General features: G+C 38.0%; 1 protein-coding gene across 2 annotated transcripts; it reads right to left on the bottom strand.

The window, feature by feature from the left end:
• Nucleotides 1–3,400: 3,400 nt before the first annotated feature.
• On the bottom strand, nt 3,401–16,029 carry LOC129280587 (uncharacterized). Of its 2 annotated transcripts, none has more exons than XM_054916590.2 (3): nt 15,521–16,029; nt 7,903–8,093; nt 3,401–5,840 (listed from the first exon to the last, which is right to left on the bottom strand). In XM_054916590.2, the coding sequence occupies exons 2-3, from the start codon at nt 8,009–8,011 to the stop codon at nt 5,251–5,253; spliced, it is 699 nt and encodes a 232-aa protein (XP_054772565.2). In that variant the 5' UTR covers nt 8,012–8,093; nt 15,521–16,029; the 3' UTR covers nt 3,401–5,250. The 2 variants fall into 2 exon arrangements, with proteins under 2 accessions (XP_054772565.2, XP_054772566.2); XM_054916591.2 differs by having other exon boundaries at nt 7,903–8,090; nt 15,521–15,906.
• Between the last annotated feature and the right edge of the window lie 4,402 nt (nt 16,030–20,431).

Raw genomic sequence — 20,431 nt, 5'->3', positions numbered from 1 at the left:
TTCGCTGGAGCGAATCGAGAGAACAATAAACCCGTGCCTGGTGCCGATGGCTGCACCAAAATAGAAAGAGGAAAAAAAGTGGCTTTAGTTTCATTTTCCGCAGTTTGGCGCTTATTACAATTTACATGAATTTTGGTGTTGATATTTCTACTGTAATCAAAGGGGTAAACCTCCTTTTTGTACATATTTATGTCGTGTATTTTCAATAATAATTTCACAACTTTTTTTGGATGACGGGGATGACGCTCGTTCCCTTCCCCTCCCAAGAAAAGTAACAGAATTAGGTGAAATATGAAGAAAAACTGTTCTTCAATTGGTTCTTACGGAAGAGCGCAGTCTCGTTATTTGGCGACCTTAGTTCAAAACAAGGTTATATCAGTTAGTCGTTTGGTGACACATATTCATCTCCATCGTATTATCACGTCTTTTGGATAAGATGTTAATTACCAATCCCATTGCTTTTTTTTCAGAAGTGAATTTAACTTAATTTCATATATACAGATAATTACATTTCCTTCTATCTGGAAACATGGGGAGAGGTGATTGTACAAAGCACCCCCACCTCCCAGTCAGGGCCCTGGGAACGATATTTTCCGTGGGGGTGCTGACATGGACTGAAATCTCTCCTAAAAAGGTTGGGGGCACAATCGAGTTTTCCATTGTTGTTTTATATTCAGACACATGCGAGGGCACCCCTGAACAGTTACTTCTTAGATTTATTCTTACAAAAGAAATAGATATTAAATAGTGCGAGTGGAAGCGCGAGCTTAAAATTTTGGAAATTTCATGTAGTTTGTCCTGAAAATTGAACATTTTTTGCAGTGTGACTGAAAATGGAAATATTTCTAGTTAAGTGTGCCCGAGTCAGCAGTGGTGAAGAGCGCCACCAGGAGAAGGAACGACAAAAACGAAACAATTTTCAAGCGTGACAAGCAAACACGGCAAAGGAGGGGGAGGGGAGGCACTGATCTGTATACAGATCAGAGGGGGGGGGGGCTGATTTAGTCCCAGTCTACGGTTGAGTAATACAATTATTCGTATTGCTCGATAGAAATCTGGGGGGGGGGGGGAGAGGAAGGGAATTAAAAGACAATGGGGCAGGTGCAGAATAGGAAAATATCTTATGTGTCGCAAAATTGAGCGAGGGAGCAAATGGCGACCGTATAAGAAATTTTTCATATTTTTAAAAGTGACACATTTAGCTAATGATAATACTATCCACCTTGACTATCAATCTGATGACATCATTAAAGTATTTCCAAAGTACTAGACATTACTCTTTTCAGTTAATATTAAAAAATTCCTGAGGGATTTCCCCATGCCCCCCCCCCTTCTTGGTACCGCCATTGAGTGGACGTATCACTTTCTTATGTATCCTTGAATGCACAGTCAGATATTTAGACATGTTCTTGAAATGCCGAATATGCATGAGTTGCATCCAATTCAATTCAATTTAATTAAAAAATGGTCTTATTGATTATCAAATATTAGTAACGATTGCACATGAAAAAACAGCCGGAGCTGGAAATTTCACGTTTACAAGTTGGTATTAGCACAATTAAATACATAGTAAACACAAAGTAACATGCATTTAAAAAGCTATTGCAATTTAAGATGAAGTAAAACGTTTAAATCCACAGATATATCAAAAAGAAGTTTTATTCCTCGAAGTATCCAATAGAATGACACATTCCAGAGGATGAGTAGTATTTGAAGTAAAAAAATCACAAACATTGGGAGCAATAATCACCTGCCTGCCAGGCGCTACCACGAACCTTTTCAGAAAAAATACACAGTGAACCTTAGCAGAACTGCTTATTAATGATTTCAATTTAAATTAAAAAAAATTCCAGGAAGTCGCTGGCCTCTAGACTTGACATGCTTGTTTAGAATTCCATATTTGATTATTGATGTAATATTAAGATATCTTGCATGTGGTTGTGGTAAATACATGCACATAAGTCATTTTCGTGTATTGATTATAAGTTTGATCTTTTGCCAAATAAACGTTTGCTTTATGAGCATTAATTCTGTTTTGCGAATCCGTGTGCTGTGGAAATAACAAAGTTATTATGGGTAACAGTACAATAAACATACTCCGTACGTACGCTATCGATACCGTTCACGTCAGACCGCAAAATGCAATCACATGATTCATTATTTTTAGGAATATTTTAATTACAGAGCCCCGCCGGTTGCATGCATACAGTGAGAATTATGCTTTATCATCTAACTCTGTATGCATGGTAATACTCTAGTCACACAAACGATATTGCGTCCAAACCGACCGTTGTATGCCATTGGAAATAACGGAATAGGTTTGGTCGGTCTGAAGGCGGTTTCGCCGGTGGGACTGTTACGTTAGGAAATTAGTTGTAATTAGACGAATTAAAGCAAAGCTTTCTCATATGATACATAAGAATGTCGGTTGATCTGCGTATCAAGGATTCTAACCTTCAGCCGTATGGGAGACTAGCGGCGCCTAGCTGGGTGTGGGGGAGGGGGGGGGGGGGGCTTGACTCCCTGGCTCCCCTTGTACCAATTTCATTCTGCCCCCCCTCCCACTCCCGACATGAGCCCCGAGCTTAAGCCCCGAGACTCACAAAATTCACATTAGCCCCATCCCCCCTCTAGTTCACTTCAGTAGCAGCCAACACGGGGGGGGGGGGTATACGAGTCTCTTTCTTTGTTGTGCTTTGAGGAAAGTGTCAATAATTGGACAAGTGAGTGTCTCGAGAACTCTCTTCATCTCTCCCCTCTCTCCCCCTGGCTCATAGTCTCTCGCCCCCATATCTTTTTCTCTCTCTCTCCCTCTCTCTCTCTCATAAAGAGTCTTAAAATTTGTCTCTGCTTGCATATACCTGGGTTGGATTGAGCGAGGGGCTAGAACTCCTTCAATTTTTTTAAAGGAATCGCACTTTTATTACACCATTTAACATTACAACTTTGATAGGATAATTTCCTTCCATATTAATCCGAAGTTAATATTTTGACACACAAATCAAATGACGGAAATATTTTTCTTTGATATCAAATTTCAGCTTGACTCGCAAATATTATGCAATTAATAGTGGTATATATAATGAAGAATTACCATAAATCAGACCCGTTAGAGTTGTTTCTCATGATATAATTTAAGTCAACTTCTGTCACTTCATACATCCCCTATCCCATTCAGTCTCTTCCTTCCACCTCACATCTTTTCCTAGATTCCTTCCTCATGTTCCTTGACCAATCTATCTCCCTCTTTCTCTCTCTTTCTCACTCTCATTCGATCTACTTCACCCCCCCCCCCCCTCTATAGCACATGCTCTTTCATTCATTATCTTCTCTCTTCTCGCCAACCTCTTTTGTTGCCCATACTTTGAACAAAAAACAAAAACTTCGGACTCATATATTTATGACTTATAGTACAGTTTACTATATTTACATATATGACATTCAAGGAGGCAGTGCGATCTCGAAACAAAGCAATTAAGTTGGCCTTTCGTTCATAATGTTCACATAATTTTACATAATGTATTGAAATATTACTAGATCTTTCGAATACATACACATAGTAAATCATTACTATATTTCTTACACTCTAAAAATAGAGAGTAAAAATTTACCCAATATTTGGTAGAAAGGGAAAATGAATGTTTGCTGGGTAATTTTTTCCCCACAATATTGGGCAAAATGCATGTTTGAAGGGTAAATTTCAACGCAAAATTTACAAAATATTTGGTATCTTTAATTTTACCCAACAAACATGCATGTTCCCATTATAACCAACATTGGGTATACATTTTTAGAGTGTATGTGCTGTTTTGATAATGAATACCCAATGAAAATGGTGGGGGTACATTGTGAATCTTAAAAAAATATTTACTGTGTTTTTATTTTATTCAGACAGTTGGTTCATATTGTGTCATCAAAAGATAAGATCACGATCATAGATCAGAGGTTATCACTCGTGCTTTATTCTTATACACGGACCTCACGTAACTTCAAATAAGGTGATAATGCCACAATTTTATACAACTTGTTTGTAACTCGATAAATCAATATTTTATTATTCATGTATCAATGCAACTGATTAATCATAATGATATGATTTTTGTTTGTTTTATTTTAAACTATGCATGTGATTCTGCTTTAAATCATGAAATCATTTTCTGTGCCTCTCCCCAGTTCGTTGGATCTTGGATCCACCCCTGTGCGTAGAAGTACCTCTTAGGGCTTAACCGATTTTCATGATTAAATTAGATTATTATCCCTTTCACGTGCCTTCCCTTTAACAAGGGAAAGTGGAAAACTATATGATAATTGAAAATAATAATAACAATTGGCTTTTATATAGCGCGATATCAATCTTCGACTGCTCAAAGCGCTCCACAAAACATTTACAAATATGTATGATTTTGGTACTTTGCCAAACGGGAAATTGTGATCCTCATATAAACACATTTCATTAATTTGCCATCTTTGGAAGAGTAATGACAACAATCATGATAATTGTTTTGGATTTTTTTCACAAATCATCTCGTTCCCCCCTTTTCAATAAAAATGGGATACTACTGCGGCTCTGGTGCATGTACAAATATCAAAATATGTTGTCATTATCATATAGCATAACCTATGAAGGCAAGTTTGCGAATTAAGACGGGTGCTTCCTTTGCTATGTCGGCGCGTTAAGCCCAATCCCAACATGCAAAACCAATAGGACTGTATACCACATTATTTTAAATAATAATGTTTTATCATCATTCTGATCAGATCACCACTTCTGTCAATATCATCATCGAGAAGTGGGAGAGTAATCATTCTATCAGCTCAGCAATAATTTTCATTTGCACCCATGAATAAACCTTCACTAGACCTGCATAATACATCAGTGCATTTTCCAGAACGACGCCGACATCGAATTTAGGTTTTTTTCTTAACCCCACTTTTAAGACACGTTGTCGATGCATACGTTAAACTTATCCCTCTTTCCTGTCATATCAGCAACCGATTCATTCTCGAATCTCAAATAAATTCTTGGCCATTATTATAAAAAAAAGCTATCGCGTTCGAATTATTGCCGTCTGTGTATAGTATAGTTCGCCGACCTTCGTATGACGGATGTCGAGGCATATTCGTCACCTGTCAGGGTTACCTGATATAGCAGCAAGTAAGAAAGAAATTTAAATGGCGTGCTTGCAAAGGTTGGATTGTTCGATACAGCTCTCATTGAATACTTCGCATGTTTGGATATTAAGGCAATCATCATAAATTATTTTCTCGATTCCTGTGTTCACTTTGGCCACTCGAAGCCTCAGTTAGATGAGCTAAATCGTCATCATCAATCTCATCTACCTCTTCTTCTTCCTCTTCAACAATCTGCTCAACTTCATTGCCAGCCTCTTCTGTCGCTTCCATTTCTGTCATTTCCTGGGCCGAACCCTGTCCGACGTTGACCACGAATGCTGTTGGCGATGCGGCACTCGGCGACGACATCGCCTCGTCGTACGACGGAGGCGGTGCGAGATGCGCGTACGGTGGATAGTGCGTTTTGAGAGCGAACGGTCCCCGGTACGCGTAACTTTCCCTCATCGTACTGACCAGCGGCGTCGAAAGCGACGTCGATGCGACGTGGACGCTCCCTGTTGGCCGGGTTCTGTAGGCTCCGACTTGGTAGAAGTCGTGAGGGTCGGGTCTTGATGATTGTGACCCGTGATTTATGCTGTGCTGTGTGCGGAGGAGTGAACAACGGTCGTTGCATTTCTTGAGGCATTTGTAAAACCATGCACAGCACGCGATGAGTCCCAACACAGTGAAGATGGCTAGCATCCAGGGGAACAGCTGAGAAAGATCGGCTGAAACAAGAGATACAGAGGAGATCAGTCTATAAACATTTGTGCAGTGAAACAAAAATAATGGTTATTATATGAGTGAATTTTGGACTCGTACACAGACGTGCCGGTTGGGTGCCGACATAGGGGCAGGTAGATGCAACGGAGAAGTCTTGTTTAGGAAGATGAGATCAGAAAGAGATCGAGAAATGATAGACACTGTAGCAGTGCCGTTTCGAATGAGAAGCCGGATAGGGGCATGCTGCATGAATTATTTTACTATAAAAGACTCTGACAGAATTGAAGCTCGAATTGGCACAGTCACTCTGCCATTGACTTAACATAGGAAAATAATGAGTTAAAATAAAGATAATTTAAGTTTTCTCTGGTAAAAAAAGTTTTATGCGACTGGGCATATGTCCAACGTTGAAGTTGGCAGTGGTGGAACCAGAGGATGGGCCAGCACCCAGGAAAACTTTGCTTTTAAATTTGTTGGACTTTCTAGAGTACCAAACTTAAGATGAGGGGTCTGATAAGTGATGACCAATTTTCATTCTTTTCTTCTTTTTACTTTTCTGTTACTATCTTTGGTACGTGTATCGCGTCTTACGTGACAAAAATTACCCGGTTTGCTAGTCTTTCTCTCGTTAAACCATGGACTAAAAGGTCAATGGCTTAAGTCAGTAGAACATCCATGGATAAACCAAGATGAAAACGAACGTATGATGTAGTATGGACGCAATGCGGTATGGACACATGCCAACAAACATGACAAAAATAAGAAGGGCTGGATGGAAAAGGGGTTAAGGCGTTACCCTTATGTTGAGAGGACAAGAGGTGAAAGATAATTGGCATTAATTCATCATGGGACTCAATATAAGTCATCGAATTTGTGGTCTAACTTTTAAAAGATACACTACAACACTGATTGAGTGCAAGGATAACAGTATTTGAGTTATTATGAGGGTAAGTTCCATTAAATTAGTCAACCCTTTTTCTGGATCCATTCCGCCCCCATTTTTTGTCGGTGTTATACTTCACTTCATTCCCCCAAACGAAATAAGATTCGTTATTACAGGGGTTCGATAGTCTGAAAATAGAGGCAAGCATTATAAGATAAGGTAGGATTAAGTAAGGTTCCGGTGTGTGGGTGGGGGGGGGGGGGGGGGGGACTCCCCCTATTTTTTTCCAAACCGTATACAGAAAACGTAAAAATTACCGTCTACTTGTGATTTTTTGCATGGCCAGCCCTCCCCCATTTCAAAACTGATTCCGCGGCCCCTGAGGTTAAATTTTCAGTTTGGTTATGCTTATTTCTATAGGGAACCGTGTTTTACTTTCAGCCAAGTGAATCTTATTTCATTGTTGGTTTGACGAACTATTAGAATATGCTGCGAATATTCGAACTGAAAAACCGTTTTTTTTTTCATTTTCGGACTAACAACTTCTTCGTATGCAGATTGAGTGTTTTGGTATAACGAACATTCAAGATAAGGAACATGACCCCAATTCTAATAATGAAAATATTTACAAATATTATTGAAAAAAAAATGATGTACAAATACACATTTCTTGTAAGGGGTTGCATTGCAGGGAATTCCTTGTGTACTGTAAGTCGAAGTGTTTACGGCGATAGGTACATCTTGTCTTATAAAGAGAATGCAAATGCTGAAGAAGTTTCCCCCGTGACTTGTACTTAACATGCTTATTATGAGCAGCATCTACAGCCTTGTAATTCCCTGAACTGAGTCACCGGACGTAACAGATAGGAAATGGAATTCAACAAAGAATCTGATGAAAACATTATGAAGATGACACGTGACTCATTCTCACTTTATAAAGATTAGAGGAAAAGAATATTATTAACTAATTATAATCACCGACATAGGACATTCTGATTTTTTTTTAAAATAAGAAACCTCTCTAATTTACCAAAATAGCGAGAAGAGAGAAAGAAAATGGGAAGATCGAATAAACATGAATACATCAATGAATAAACAAGAGAAGAAAGGGCAGAATAAAGATACAATGAAGGGGAAAATAAGGCAAAAAATGATGGAGGAAAAGCGAAAAATTGAAAACTTACCATGAAACATGACGGAGCCTTTGAAATTCACTCGTCCGAAGAGAGAAAACACACGCCCTCTTTCGATAAACTCACTATAACGTCCTTTAATGCTGTCGAGATGAGACATAGTTTGATGACGTCATGATTAAGAAGACAGCTTTGTCATCTATGGTCTAGAATGGATATACATGTACATCCTTTGTTGGCTGCTGTTGAGAAAAAGAATAAATGGGTAAAGTTGTACGTAATGAATCATGATGATAGATTGTTCCTAAATCATGATCTAAATTTAGCACATTAACTTCTTGCGTAGGAAGTTGGCTTGGTGACGTTCTTTTTTTTTTCCAGTTCAGCCAAGGAAATCAACAGCCAAAGCTATCTTTAAAGTATACAATATAATTATGATCTTACATGTAATACATCATGAACCATTTCCTGTCGTTGCTTGGAGATACTCTATGTTTTTCCTAACGAAAATTCGTGTTCTGCATGAAGTTCACTTCCCCTAGTCTACATGCACATACCCTGATTGAAACTTTGATCAACAAGTGAGTCTCTACGAAAAGACTAGCACATATAAAACTTGCTGTTTCAGAGGGCCTTCAGCACACATGGCATTGTAGGCTGCACATATAGACCCTTAACTCGAGTGAAGGGTTTGCACAGCAGACTACATTCCCCCCTATAGTAATGGAGCTGTTAGATGCTAGCATGTTTATTTGTGTGCTAGCAGGACTGGTATGTAGAATCTGCTAACTATTGCGGGATTCTTTTCTTATAGAATAACAGTGGTTAGTGGTAATGTAGACCCACACGACCTGCAGATAATCTCTCTTCTTTTTCATCTTTTCGTCCACACTTTTTTTTTCCATCTTCTTTTAAAGCCATCGGGAGAGCAGCTTCCCATGCCCACCCTATTTCGACAATGGAACGGTCATTCATCAGTCTCGCCCGTCTATTCATGTCCAGTTTCCGTTTATGAAATTATTTTCATGATTGCCTGACCTTTCGACAAACGGAAGGGCCTGGGCAGTATCCAATTCAGAGAGGATATTGTGTCCCGCGGAGCTGAAGTCTTGATGGGTTATTCAAATACTTGTTTTCTAAGCATTATGGTCGTCTTGACAGGCATAGATAGCTCCTTAGGCCCACCGAATCCATCTAACATCATACTCCAATTACCATGCCAACACCCCCTCCATACACACAACCCTCGCAAAACACTGTCTAGATATAGACTAGAATATTGTTCCTAATTTAATTTACATATATTACGAACTACATTTCCCTTCTCTTATAAAGCACTAATTCATTACTCTAGCTGTATCTAAAAACTAAAGTCTACTTTGGATAACATCATCTCCTTTAAGCCACTCCTTGCCAAGAACGTAACCTTTTGATCATGTAATCATAACATGCATAATGCGATAGGATATTCGTTTTTATACCCACTTAACACTGACAAATCATGTTGGTTAACTACAGCATGCAGTGAGTACACAATTTTTTTCAAATGTTTTATGAAAAGTTAAGACTAGCAATCAAGTACATCTGATCAGGGGCGGATCCAGGATTTTCCCAAAGGGGGGCACATTTTCTCAAGGAAAAATTTGACAAGCAAAAAAAAAAAACAACAACAAAGTTTTCAACAAAAAATATGGACATTTCGTCCACGAAAAATGTTGACAAGCAAAAAAAAAAAAAAAAAAAAAAGGTTTTCACGTTCAAAGAGGGGGGGGGGCACACTTTCCTTTTAACGGCATTTTTACATTACAAATTTTAATTGTGCCTCTCAAAGAGGGAAGGGGACACGGGCCGGCTTCGCCCCCCCCCCCCTGGATCCGCCAGTGCATCTGCTTGTGTCAGAGCACATCGTATTAAAACGAAAAATTTGACCAATGACCATGATGGTTGCAAAGGGGATGGGAGAGGGTAGGATGAAATGATCACATGTCTTCCTCTTGAAAGTAAGCCTGTATTAACAACTGATCAAAAATAGAAGTGTGCAAGTACATGCATGTCAACAGCAGATTACGAAAATATATCTTTTACCTATAGCCAGCATTTTATTTGCAGTATCCAAAAATGACATTTTAAATTTTCTAGAATGATTACGAGTCTTGGTACAAATTCGCAGAAGAGGAAACAAGTCATGGATCTGATCGCACACGTTTGATAACTATATTTACATCCTACTTTGAAGGTGAAAATCACCATCATATGACGTCGACTTCAACTTATTAATAGCAGAACATACCTTTTATTTGTGTATATAGGCATAATGCTGGGGTATTGTGACGGTCAACTGTAGAACTTAACTATCGTGTTTATGGCGAAAATTATTTGCTGTTTTTCGGTACTGCTTTTCACCTTTACTTTCCATTTAGATATTGAGTGACCAATTTGCCTGACATGACAGCCATGCATGGCTAAATATAAGAGACATTGACTTAAATCACATAAATATGGTATAGAGCTATGGTATTTAGGCACAAATCATTAAAAAAAATGATTTTTTACAAAAACATTTTTCTGGGGTGGACTTAACCTTTAACCTTCACTCTGTCTTGTCGACGTATATGCATAGACCAACTTAACTGGGTCAACATCTAGAATTAATAACACAGAAATCAGAATAATATATTGTACACATCTTTCACTTATCCTTTCCATCTTGACAAAAATCTACTCAATACCCATTTTCTACACTGATTTTTCTAACACAATATTTGGTTAAGACACTCACTGAATATAATTTGTACATTATGTTATTCATCGTCAAATGATATTGTGTAAATTTAACTAACTGTTGTGTGCGAATTTACACATGATATATGATTTTTACCCAACAAAGATGAATGTTCAATTTAAACCAATATTGGTTAAAATTTTACTCAACTTTTCCTTTAGAATGCATTGCCATAGGGGACTTTGAACCATATATATACTGCATGGGACTTATACATGTTATATGTACAACGGAGGCTACAGCGGTTTGTATACAGGAAAACGGCATTAGCGGTTATTACTTGGCAATTTACAGTTAACTAAAGTCATTTCTTAGCTGTCATGTGAGCATCCTGAGTAGTATATGATACCTTTGTCAAGGTAACACTGCCATAGCAACCCCACCCCTGTCTGGCCCACAGATTACGAGAGGCTAATCAATAAGTAATGCACAATGTATTAATGGGAAAGTTGTCATTTCCACCTGTTATCTCTCCTTATTTCTTTTCAAAATTTTCTTAAACTAATTATCTATTTTTACTCCGTTGATTACACACAAATCATTTCATTTCAAAAGTTGGACCCCTTTAAATCTTTAAAACAATGTATATTTAAATCAGTTTAAATATATAGGCCTACCTTTCAACAGTGACACTTAACAGAATTTGATTAAGTTTCCCGTCCAAAAAGTTTCTTGTCAAAAAGACTCGTATCTTGTCATTTAATAAAATAATATAATTTTTCAATTTCATCATCTTCTATCGTCCCGATGATGTATCGAAGAGCGCACAAACATCGTCTAAAGACGCTCATGGCGCTAGCTCAGAAACAGTTCTCTGAAATATGCTACATATTTTTTTTTTTATTAAATGCCCCTAAATAATTAATTTATTTAAATTTGAATGGATTATTTTAGAATGTCTAGATGATAATGTCGATTCCTAATAACGATATTTCTTGTCAGTATCAGCCATCTATCTATCAGCATCCGATTACGTATACCATCAGGAGACCAGACATGGTGCATATGGCAAAAAAATATATAAAAAACAAAGAAATTGGCATTCGTTTATATAAAAATCTAATTTTGTGATAGAATTTGACAATGATACCGTATTCCCTTTTCATTTTTTTAAATTTAATTATTTATTTATTTATTCATTTATTTATTCTTTTATTCATTAATTAATTTATTTATTTATCTATTCATCTATTTATTTATTTCTCAATTTATTCTTCTATTTATTTATTTATGTTTATTTATTCGTTTATATATGTTTATTCATTTATTTTTATTTATTATTTTTTGGGGGGCTTTGGGGGGCATGGCCCCAAGCCCATCACATGTACGCCAGCAACATGTATATATTTCGGGTTAAACTGTGATGATATCCGCAAACCGTCGAGGAAACTGGAAATCTCAGGCCATACCCGGATGATCCTCTCTAAATCCCAATGAATCCAGTTTAGCCCCTTGTGAGAGGAAAGCTACTTTCCTCAACAATTACATTCAATTCAGTTCAATCATGGACCTATAATACATGGTTGTAACATGCCAATACCATGCTGCAGATAAATGTAAAACAACCTCATAATTTATTTTTCATGTATTATCAGCAGACTGTCATTCCGTCTTTCGGAATAGACTGATACTACAGTGCGTCCCAAAAAAAACTATACACTTTTGAAATGGCTGCCAAATAAAAAAATATAGCACTTTGGGGGAAATAACTCATAGATATGGAAAGCCAATAACGTCAACTTTCAAGTGACACCAAAAAGTTGGAAAACTATTCATGCTTGAGCGAGCACTGCCCACTGAAACAAAGGGTATGAAAATTAGGGTGGGCCGGAATTAGCCTTCCAATTTCTTTCAGGTTTTTTGTTTGGTACTTGCAAAGTTGAGGGTTATTTGGTGAATTAAAGATCAGTTGTGATCAGTTTGTTGTTTTTGAAAATTTAATGCGTTATTAAATTGAATTTATTACATTGAAATTTAATGCATGGGTGATCGTGAATTGCAATTTTTAGTGCAGCATTTTGTCTTTATCATGTGGATCTCAACAATGTGTTTATGAAAGTCAGGAGAAGAGGGGGTAATATGACTTAGGTGGGTGAAGTACATTGATGGGATAAAGGTCAACATAACATTTAGCAACCCCTCCCTCCATCTCAACCCCCCTCCCCCGCTTCTCTCCTCCTCGGACACTAAGCTCGGCTAGGCTGGGCAGGAATTAGCCTTACAGTTTGTTTGAGTGGTTAGTCCTTGCGAACTTGCTTAGCTAAATTAATGAGTGAGATAAGTTTTGGTTTCTTAGGCAAATTTCACGAGTTACTAAATTGAAATTTAATGCATGAGTGAACAGGAATTGAAATTTTAGTGTAGCATATTCATCTTGTGGACCTCAGAAGTGTGTTCGTGAGAGTCAGAGTAATGTGATGGTACCTGTTACAAGCAAGAGGGCGAGATATGCTAAGACTTGGTTAAAAGGGCATTCCTCTTCTTTTTGTCCTTTTACAAAAGTCATAATTATGTACCCTCCCCTCTCCACCTCCATTTCCCAGCCCCCCCCTCTCTGTCTCACTTCCTGGATTGTAGCCTATTCAAAACTAAGCTGCCAAGTGACCGATGGCTGATGGTCACTTTTTTATTGAATTATTACCAAGAAATTTAATGATTATGATGATTAATGAAATAATTTATTGAAAAAAAACTGAATGTTTGATTGATCACATTGCACATTGAATGAGTTGATTTACTGATAAATTGTTGATGAAATGATTGAAAGGAAAAAGTTGATGCCCCAATTCAGAATTAATCATTAAATCAACATTCCGCTCTGGACTTCAAGCGTCCATGACAATAGCCATCAGTCTCTCAACAGGAGGGGAGGGCGGGAAAGAGAGAGGGGGCGGGGGCTGAATGTTCTGTTGACCCTTATTCCATCAACCTACTTCTCCCACTTAAGTCCTATCTCATCCCCTATCCTCCCGACTCCCATCATGAACACACTGCTGAGTTCCACATGATAAAGTTGAAATGCTGCCCAAAAAGAGATCCAAATGATAAAGTTGAAATGCTGCCCCCAAAGTGTAATTCGTGTTCACTCATGCATTAAAGTTCAATTTAATAATTTATAAAATTTGCATAAGCAACCAAAACTGGTCACGGTTGATTATTAATTTATCACAACGCCCTTAACTTTGCAAGTTCGAAAGGATTTGCCTCTTAAAAACTGACATAAATTGGAAGGCTAATTCCAGCCCACCCTAATTTTCATACCCTTTGTTTCAGTGGGCAGTGCTCGCTCAAGCATGAACAGTTTTCCAAGTTTTTGGTGTCATTTGAAAGTTGACTTTATTGGCTTTCCATATATGTAAGTCTTTTTCCCCAAAATGTTATATTTTTTATTTGGCAGCCATTTCAAAAGTGTATAGTTTTTTTTGGGACGCACTGTATAGGAAAACGGAGATCACTTCAGATTAAACTAGACTTCTATGAGGGATCTTTATGTATTTAAATTGATCTCAATAATAATATTTAATACGACTAGACATGATGGGCTTATAATTCAACTTAACAGGTGCAATATTGACGGTTATACTATAGTGCCATAATAACGCTTGATTATGATATATCGCAATAGACAGAGCCCGCCCCGAGTCTTTGTACTGATGAAGGTTTTATCTATTTTATTTATTGAATATAATTATGTATAAATCTGAAACATTACATGTATTCAAATGTGTTCGATGGATACAGTTGTACGGGCTGTGTCGTTAAGACAGATTTTTGTTTAATAACCGCAAGCATGGCAAATGCATAAATGCAAGGAATGATCTGAAGGTGATCTTTTACTGAATAGATCGTTGCCATGGTTACATGTGCACTATTACTAATCGTTTTGCGATTCCTAACCCCCTTATTTGTGATACGTTGCTGAATGGTTTTAGATTATTCATTTTTTCTCATCAATCCAAAAAATTTTAAGTTAAAGCACTGAAAAAAAATTGCACCCGGCCTAGTTTGAAGCAAGTCGTGTCTAAGGGTCTGATTATAGCGATCATCATTATTGATAAGTGGTTGTAAGGACGCTTTAGGATATCATATATCGCTTATCAGAGTATAATTCAATGTGATTTAATGTGTCTCGTCCCGTCAAGAAGTCTGCAAAGTGAAATTATGATGAGCCCTTTTGATAAAGATGTTGTCGATTTCTTTTATTGTTTATTCCCCGTGAAGAATCCTAAGACTTGAAATAATAGCATCATGAATATGAATTATATTCTGCGGCAGTGTATCTCCATCTATTGTTAATCCATTCATTACAAGTTCAGTGTCGTCTTTAATTTTGTCTTGGATAATTTCAAAGCAAACTGCGAGCAATGACTTCTATGAAGCAAAACAAGAAGTTATTGAGAAACGTCCTGTTAGGGTGTATTTACAAAAGAACTCGGAAGGTCACCCCATGTCGACACACTGTTAAAATAAAAGAAGTTCCTGCAGCAGAGTCTCGAGAACACCTGTAAATCTTACCAGATTGCGTAATCTTACATTATATCATGTAAAATTACAGGAAATTGGTATTTGGTGTATGGAACCTTACAAATTTTTAAATAAAACACCCTTTCCCCTTTTTAAACAGATCTGTTCCCTTAAATTGCAGAAAAATTCCTGCTTTATGAATTTACAGAATGATTCTGTTATTGCTTTTTGCAAAATCTTCTCTTTTTTTCCTGTAAAATCAGGTTTTTTTTAACAGTGCAGTGGGTTTACCACTGATCTACATCCCCGATATGGTATCATTTTCTTATCTAATCATCAATTAAATTTGATTAATTATAAATGAATAAATTCTTATAGTAAAAAAATGTTAAGAAAATTAAAAGAATAGAAATTTCTACTCACCCAAACTGATGTATAAATCCTGTATAAGCCTAGCTCACTTTGACAACAATGTGAGCCAGAAACAAAAAGAACTGCTCCCAATTTCTGACGTCATTTTAATCAAAACATGCCAAAAGTTCAACTCCAAAAACGATATCGCAAACTCACGTAGACTGTATCGAGTTACGAGCTCGCATATTACCCCTAACGTAGTCGAAATGGCAATGAGCGAATAGGGGGCACCCCTTGTAAGTTGTCCTAGAATCTGTCAGAAAACGGGAGCGATGTGGTTCAGGGAGCGTTTCATGGAAACAATCCGTCATTGATTTTCACTGCCTAACATGCTGTCAGCCAATCAGAAGGAAGGAATTTCAGTAGCTTATGACACCCGTCGATGAAAATCAGGGACAAATATTTTCATGAAAGACTCCCCTGATCGTACGGGGAGTTTGCCCGGTGACTCAGTCAGACGTTACACGGGAAGGGGGCAATTTTCGGTGTGAAGGGTTTATGGATCTATGGCTTTAGGTAGCATAAACATTGATTAGCTGCAGCTCATGCTCAGGGCAGGGGTGTGTTCAGATCCCTAGGAGTGGCTTACAGCCAGAAGGAATGGGTGGGGTGTACAGGGCAGCGTCATGATGGGGGGGGGGGGCGGGGTAAAGACAACCCAAACATGCTAAAAAACGAAGCGACGTCTCATTTTCTAAATTGAATTAGAGTGGTATAAATTATAATTAATTCAAAAATTCCCTGATCTTGCGTGTCTTTTATGCTCTTCTTCCTTCTTTATTCTTTTCTCCCTTATTCCCCTTTGTACCTTTTTTTTAATCTATGACTTAAAAGCAAAATCACATGAGGATTCGGCGGTCAGCCCCGCCCACCCCCTCCCTGTGGCGCCGCTCCCTCGAGGTGTACAAAACATATAGGAATATGTAGTCTTACGTTTTATTAGGGATTACTCTATGAGACTATATATTTCTGCAAGAAAAATTATCGTAAATAAATGAAATATTGTCTACAAAATGGTGCAGAAGGCGCTGAAAAGTCACGAGTATTTACAACGGCTTGACCACGTGCAGCCGTATTTCACTACTCGTGCCATTCAAAGATTTTAATCCTTCGTATACCCATTTTTACCTGGGTGGAGAATGGCAATACCTCTTTCACAGTGGCGGATCCAGGGGGGGGCACATCAGGCCCCTGCCCCCCTTTGAGAGCCATAGTCAATATTTTTAATGTAAATATGCGTTTTTGCACAACTGTGGCCCCTAGAAAGTTTTGAATGGGAATATGTCGTTCAAACACAATTAAGTGAGGACCTTTTTTTTTTGCCTGTCAAATTTTTCGTGGACGAAACAACCTTCAATTTTTGGTGAAAATCTTTAAAAAAAATTTCGCTTGTCAAATTTTTCTCGGGAAAATGTATCCCCTCCCCTCATTTGGGAAATCTTGGATCCGGCCCTGCTCTTTCACATGAGCTGTCGCGTCTTCGTAGAGTCGACGAAAGTTGATAAAAAGCGTAAGAAAAGTGCGGATGAAAACTACCCCATTCTTTTATCACCCCCCCCCCTCTTCTTTGACCTACGTCCCTTTACTTTCTCCCTTTCTCTCTCCTCTTACATTCCATTTTTTTCTCTCATGTTCATTTTACTGATTTTCCTTCTCCGTTCCCCATTCACATCTCATCCTCCCACCCCCCCTCTCTCTCTCTCTCTCTCCCTATCTCCCTCCCCTTCTTTCTTTCTATGTTGTTCTGTAATATTCTTCATTTCCAAAACCCACAAGAACCTACTCCCAAATACAATGCAGTATTACGACGTCATATACTAACGCCATCTATCGACAATAAAGTGTCCCCCCAATCAGAAAGGGAGAATGACAATCGGCCTATCTACCATTGGCATGATTAGGATCATAGTAGCTTCAGCCTTAATCACAATCTTAAATGATAAATAAATAGATGACATGAATAATCCACAGGTGGGCATAAACAATTCTGCGCACCTGCAATCTTGTCATAAATTTTCGGCGGCACGCAGAGCCATACGCAGAGTTTTTGCAGGGGGTCAAAGCAACGGAGCTTATACAGCGATAGCACTATCAAATTTTCACTAGTGATATTGAAGAAATTGGGTCGGCCTTTTTATAAGGATATTCTTTTCCTTTTTGGCTGCTTCCCTCTCAATGCTTTTTTATGTCTTTGATGTTATGTAAACTTTGTTCCTATGTATTTTACCACACTTGTGTTCATTTTTATGCAGAGAGCAAAATAAACTTGAATTGAATTGAATTGAAATTGGTACGCAATTTTCGTGAATTTGAATATAATCTTAACTACCCCCCCCCCCCATAAAAAAAGAAGAAGAAGAAGAGTGTAGTACATTTTATTATGCATAACAATTTCAGAATAATTCCCAACAAAATATAAATGCACGCTACTTGTGGAACCACCCTCCTACTTACATTGGCTATGCTGCGGACTTACCTCCTTAGATATGACTTTGTCCATTTTTCAACATGACTTTCTGGCCTTCAGAAAAAAAAACAGAACTGTCGAATGTGGCGTGCTAGTGAGCGCAGAGCACATTTGTGCGCGAAGCGCGCGGCGAAACCCAGATGACATGCACACCGTTTCTGTCTAAATTTTCTCCCATTTTTTTCTCCTCCCCCTTTTTTTTTGGGGGGGGGGGGTGTATCACCCTTCAAACACTTGTTTTTGTTCCAATTATTTCCTTTTTGGTTCCTATCTTGATCTTGTTCTTTCTGTATTTTCCCCTTTCCTTTCTCTCATCTTTGATTTGGATATTTTGGTCTTTAATTTTGGACATTCGTTATCCTAACACTTTCAATTCCCCCCTTATTCCCCATCTCTCCCTTTCTCTTACCAGCTATTTTCCTTTCTCTCTTTCTTTCTCATTCTCCATCTACCCCCAGCCTCTGTGTTTAGTTCTATCCTGTCTCCCTGCCTCCACTCTCTCTCCCCTCTCTCTCTCAATCTCTTTCCCTCCTCGTCTCTCTGGTTACTTCGATTTTTAAAGCTGTTATCTCACGTAACCGCTGAAGTAGTCGTTAATGGACTCATACATTGAGGTTTAAAGAGTCAAGAGTGCTCAAACGATTCTCATTGGTCTTTATTCACCCGGGCGCGCAACTGAATGAGTTCAAATGTGTCACGTGATCTGAGCTGAGTTTTGAGGAAGATGCCATGTATTACATGTATTATGCAAGGGGTTTTAGTCATCGGTGTAGAGAAGGGGGGGGGGGGTTGGGGGACATGTCCAATAACAAAGAAAATAAAAGGATTAAAAGTAAACCAAAATAGATAATATTTGATATTATTATTTAATCATGTTTATTCAGCCTATTCTGTCAATATATATCTATTACATAATTAGATTTTCATTTAATAGGAACGGGGGGGGGGGGGGGGGGTAAAGACACTTGCTTCACTCATTCACAACTTTGTATTTTCACCACAAGTCATTTCTTGCCCCTCGGTTTTTTCATTTTCCAAGGCCTTATTACACTAGTATATAGTTTTAATCACACAATTAGTCTTTATTTATATTTATTCGTACTTTCTCAATTTCCAATTTCAGTTTTGAATTGGGAAATATCTTGTAATGAAAGCTCTTCTTTTTATTTTCGAGTCTCTGGATGACAGGGGTGACGCCACTGAAGGGGGGGGGGGTGGTCGATGGGGACCGCCCCTATGAATTTTTCAAGTCGAGAAAAAGGGGGTAAAGGGAGACCCTTTTGATAGACCCTTGTTAAGAGAGGGAGATATATATAGATAAATAGAGAGGGAGGGGAGAGAGAGGGAGGGAGGGAGAGAGAGAGAGAGAGAGAGAGAGAGAGAGAGAGAGAGAGGGGGGGGGGGTACTAAGGTACACCCCACCTTACCCGTCGTTTCTCCGAGATATCTGGATGCGATGGTACTGAGAGGCTTGATCATGAAACATTTATCATTGACTGAATAGATCTTTTACTAGAATCACTTTAACAAATCTGAAAATCTCCTGTTTCATTTTGAGCGTTCCACATTGTGCAGTTAATCGTTTATATTTCAACATTGCCATACACCTGAAATTGAAGAAGTGTCATTCTTAAGATGAACGTTTTTTAACGTATTGAAGGGACTCTACAATTAAAGGTAAATCTACTAATTAATTGAAAAGAAAGTTATTTAATGATGATTGGTTGATTATCATATTGATGGCTGAGCGATTCATGCCTTTGCTTTGTTGGATTGATTTGATTGACTGATTGATTAACAAAATTGAATGAGTGTGTGAGTGATTTGAATAATAATGGAATACTGTATTCGCTTATTTAATAAATGAATGATTGTTTGGTTCTTCTCATTAATGTCATTCGATTGGTTGATTGATTAACGTTATAATATGCCATGACAAGTGATATTTATTCAGTGCCAAAATGAATCGCGTGATCGACACGGCAATGCACTCGAGTTTTATCGGAGTAAAAATCCTTGCAAATTTGCAAAGTTCATTTGTATAAAGATGGATATTATCCAACAATATACGATTCGTAGATCGACACCTGTACAAAATGTTTTGCAGAATAATTCACCATGTTGATGCCCCAGTTCAGCGTAATAGGGACGTTACAGGATGTTGAAAACGCTATAAACAAAAGTAGAAATCAGTAAAGAGAGCATAATGTAATGTACAAAGAAAAAATTCCCGCGCGCAAGTAAGACGATGCTTTTGGACGAAGGTACATTGTATTCTCGTTCTTTTTCCTTCACCGAATAACTATACATGTAGGCATATTTTTGAGTGGAATCTATTAGGTTTATCAATGTTGTATTGTTTTAAATGTTCCCGTCCTTGTTAATTAGTCTCTGATAGGCATTTTTCGCTCAATGTCGTATGGATGATTCAAGAACTTATCAAATGTATTGTC

This window comes from Lytechinus pictus, chromosome 17 (genome assembly GCF_037042905.1).
Source record: "Lytechinus pictus isolate F3 Inbred chromosome 17, Lp3.0, whole genome shotgun sequence".
NCBI classification, from domain to species: Eukaryota; Metazoa; Echinodermata; class Echinoidea; order Temnopleuroida; family Toxopneustidae; genus Lytechinus; species Lytechinus pictus.
This window is presented reverse-complemented; position numbering and strand designations above follow the sequence as displayed.

What these genes read in the sequence shown, in the direction of transcription:
- LOC129280587 (XM_054916590.2), bottom strand. Translation starts at nt 8,011, where the DNA reads ATGTCTCATCTCGACAGCATTAAAGGACGTTATAGTGAGTTTATCGAA. An exon ending in AGGCTCCGTCATGTTTCATG is followed by an intron (nt 5,841 to 7,902) that starts GTAAGTTTTCAA and finishes CTCTTGTTTCAG; the next exon opens with CCGATCTTTCTCAGCTGTTC.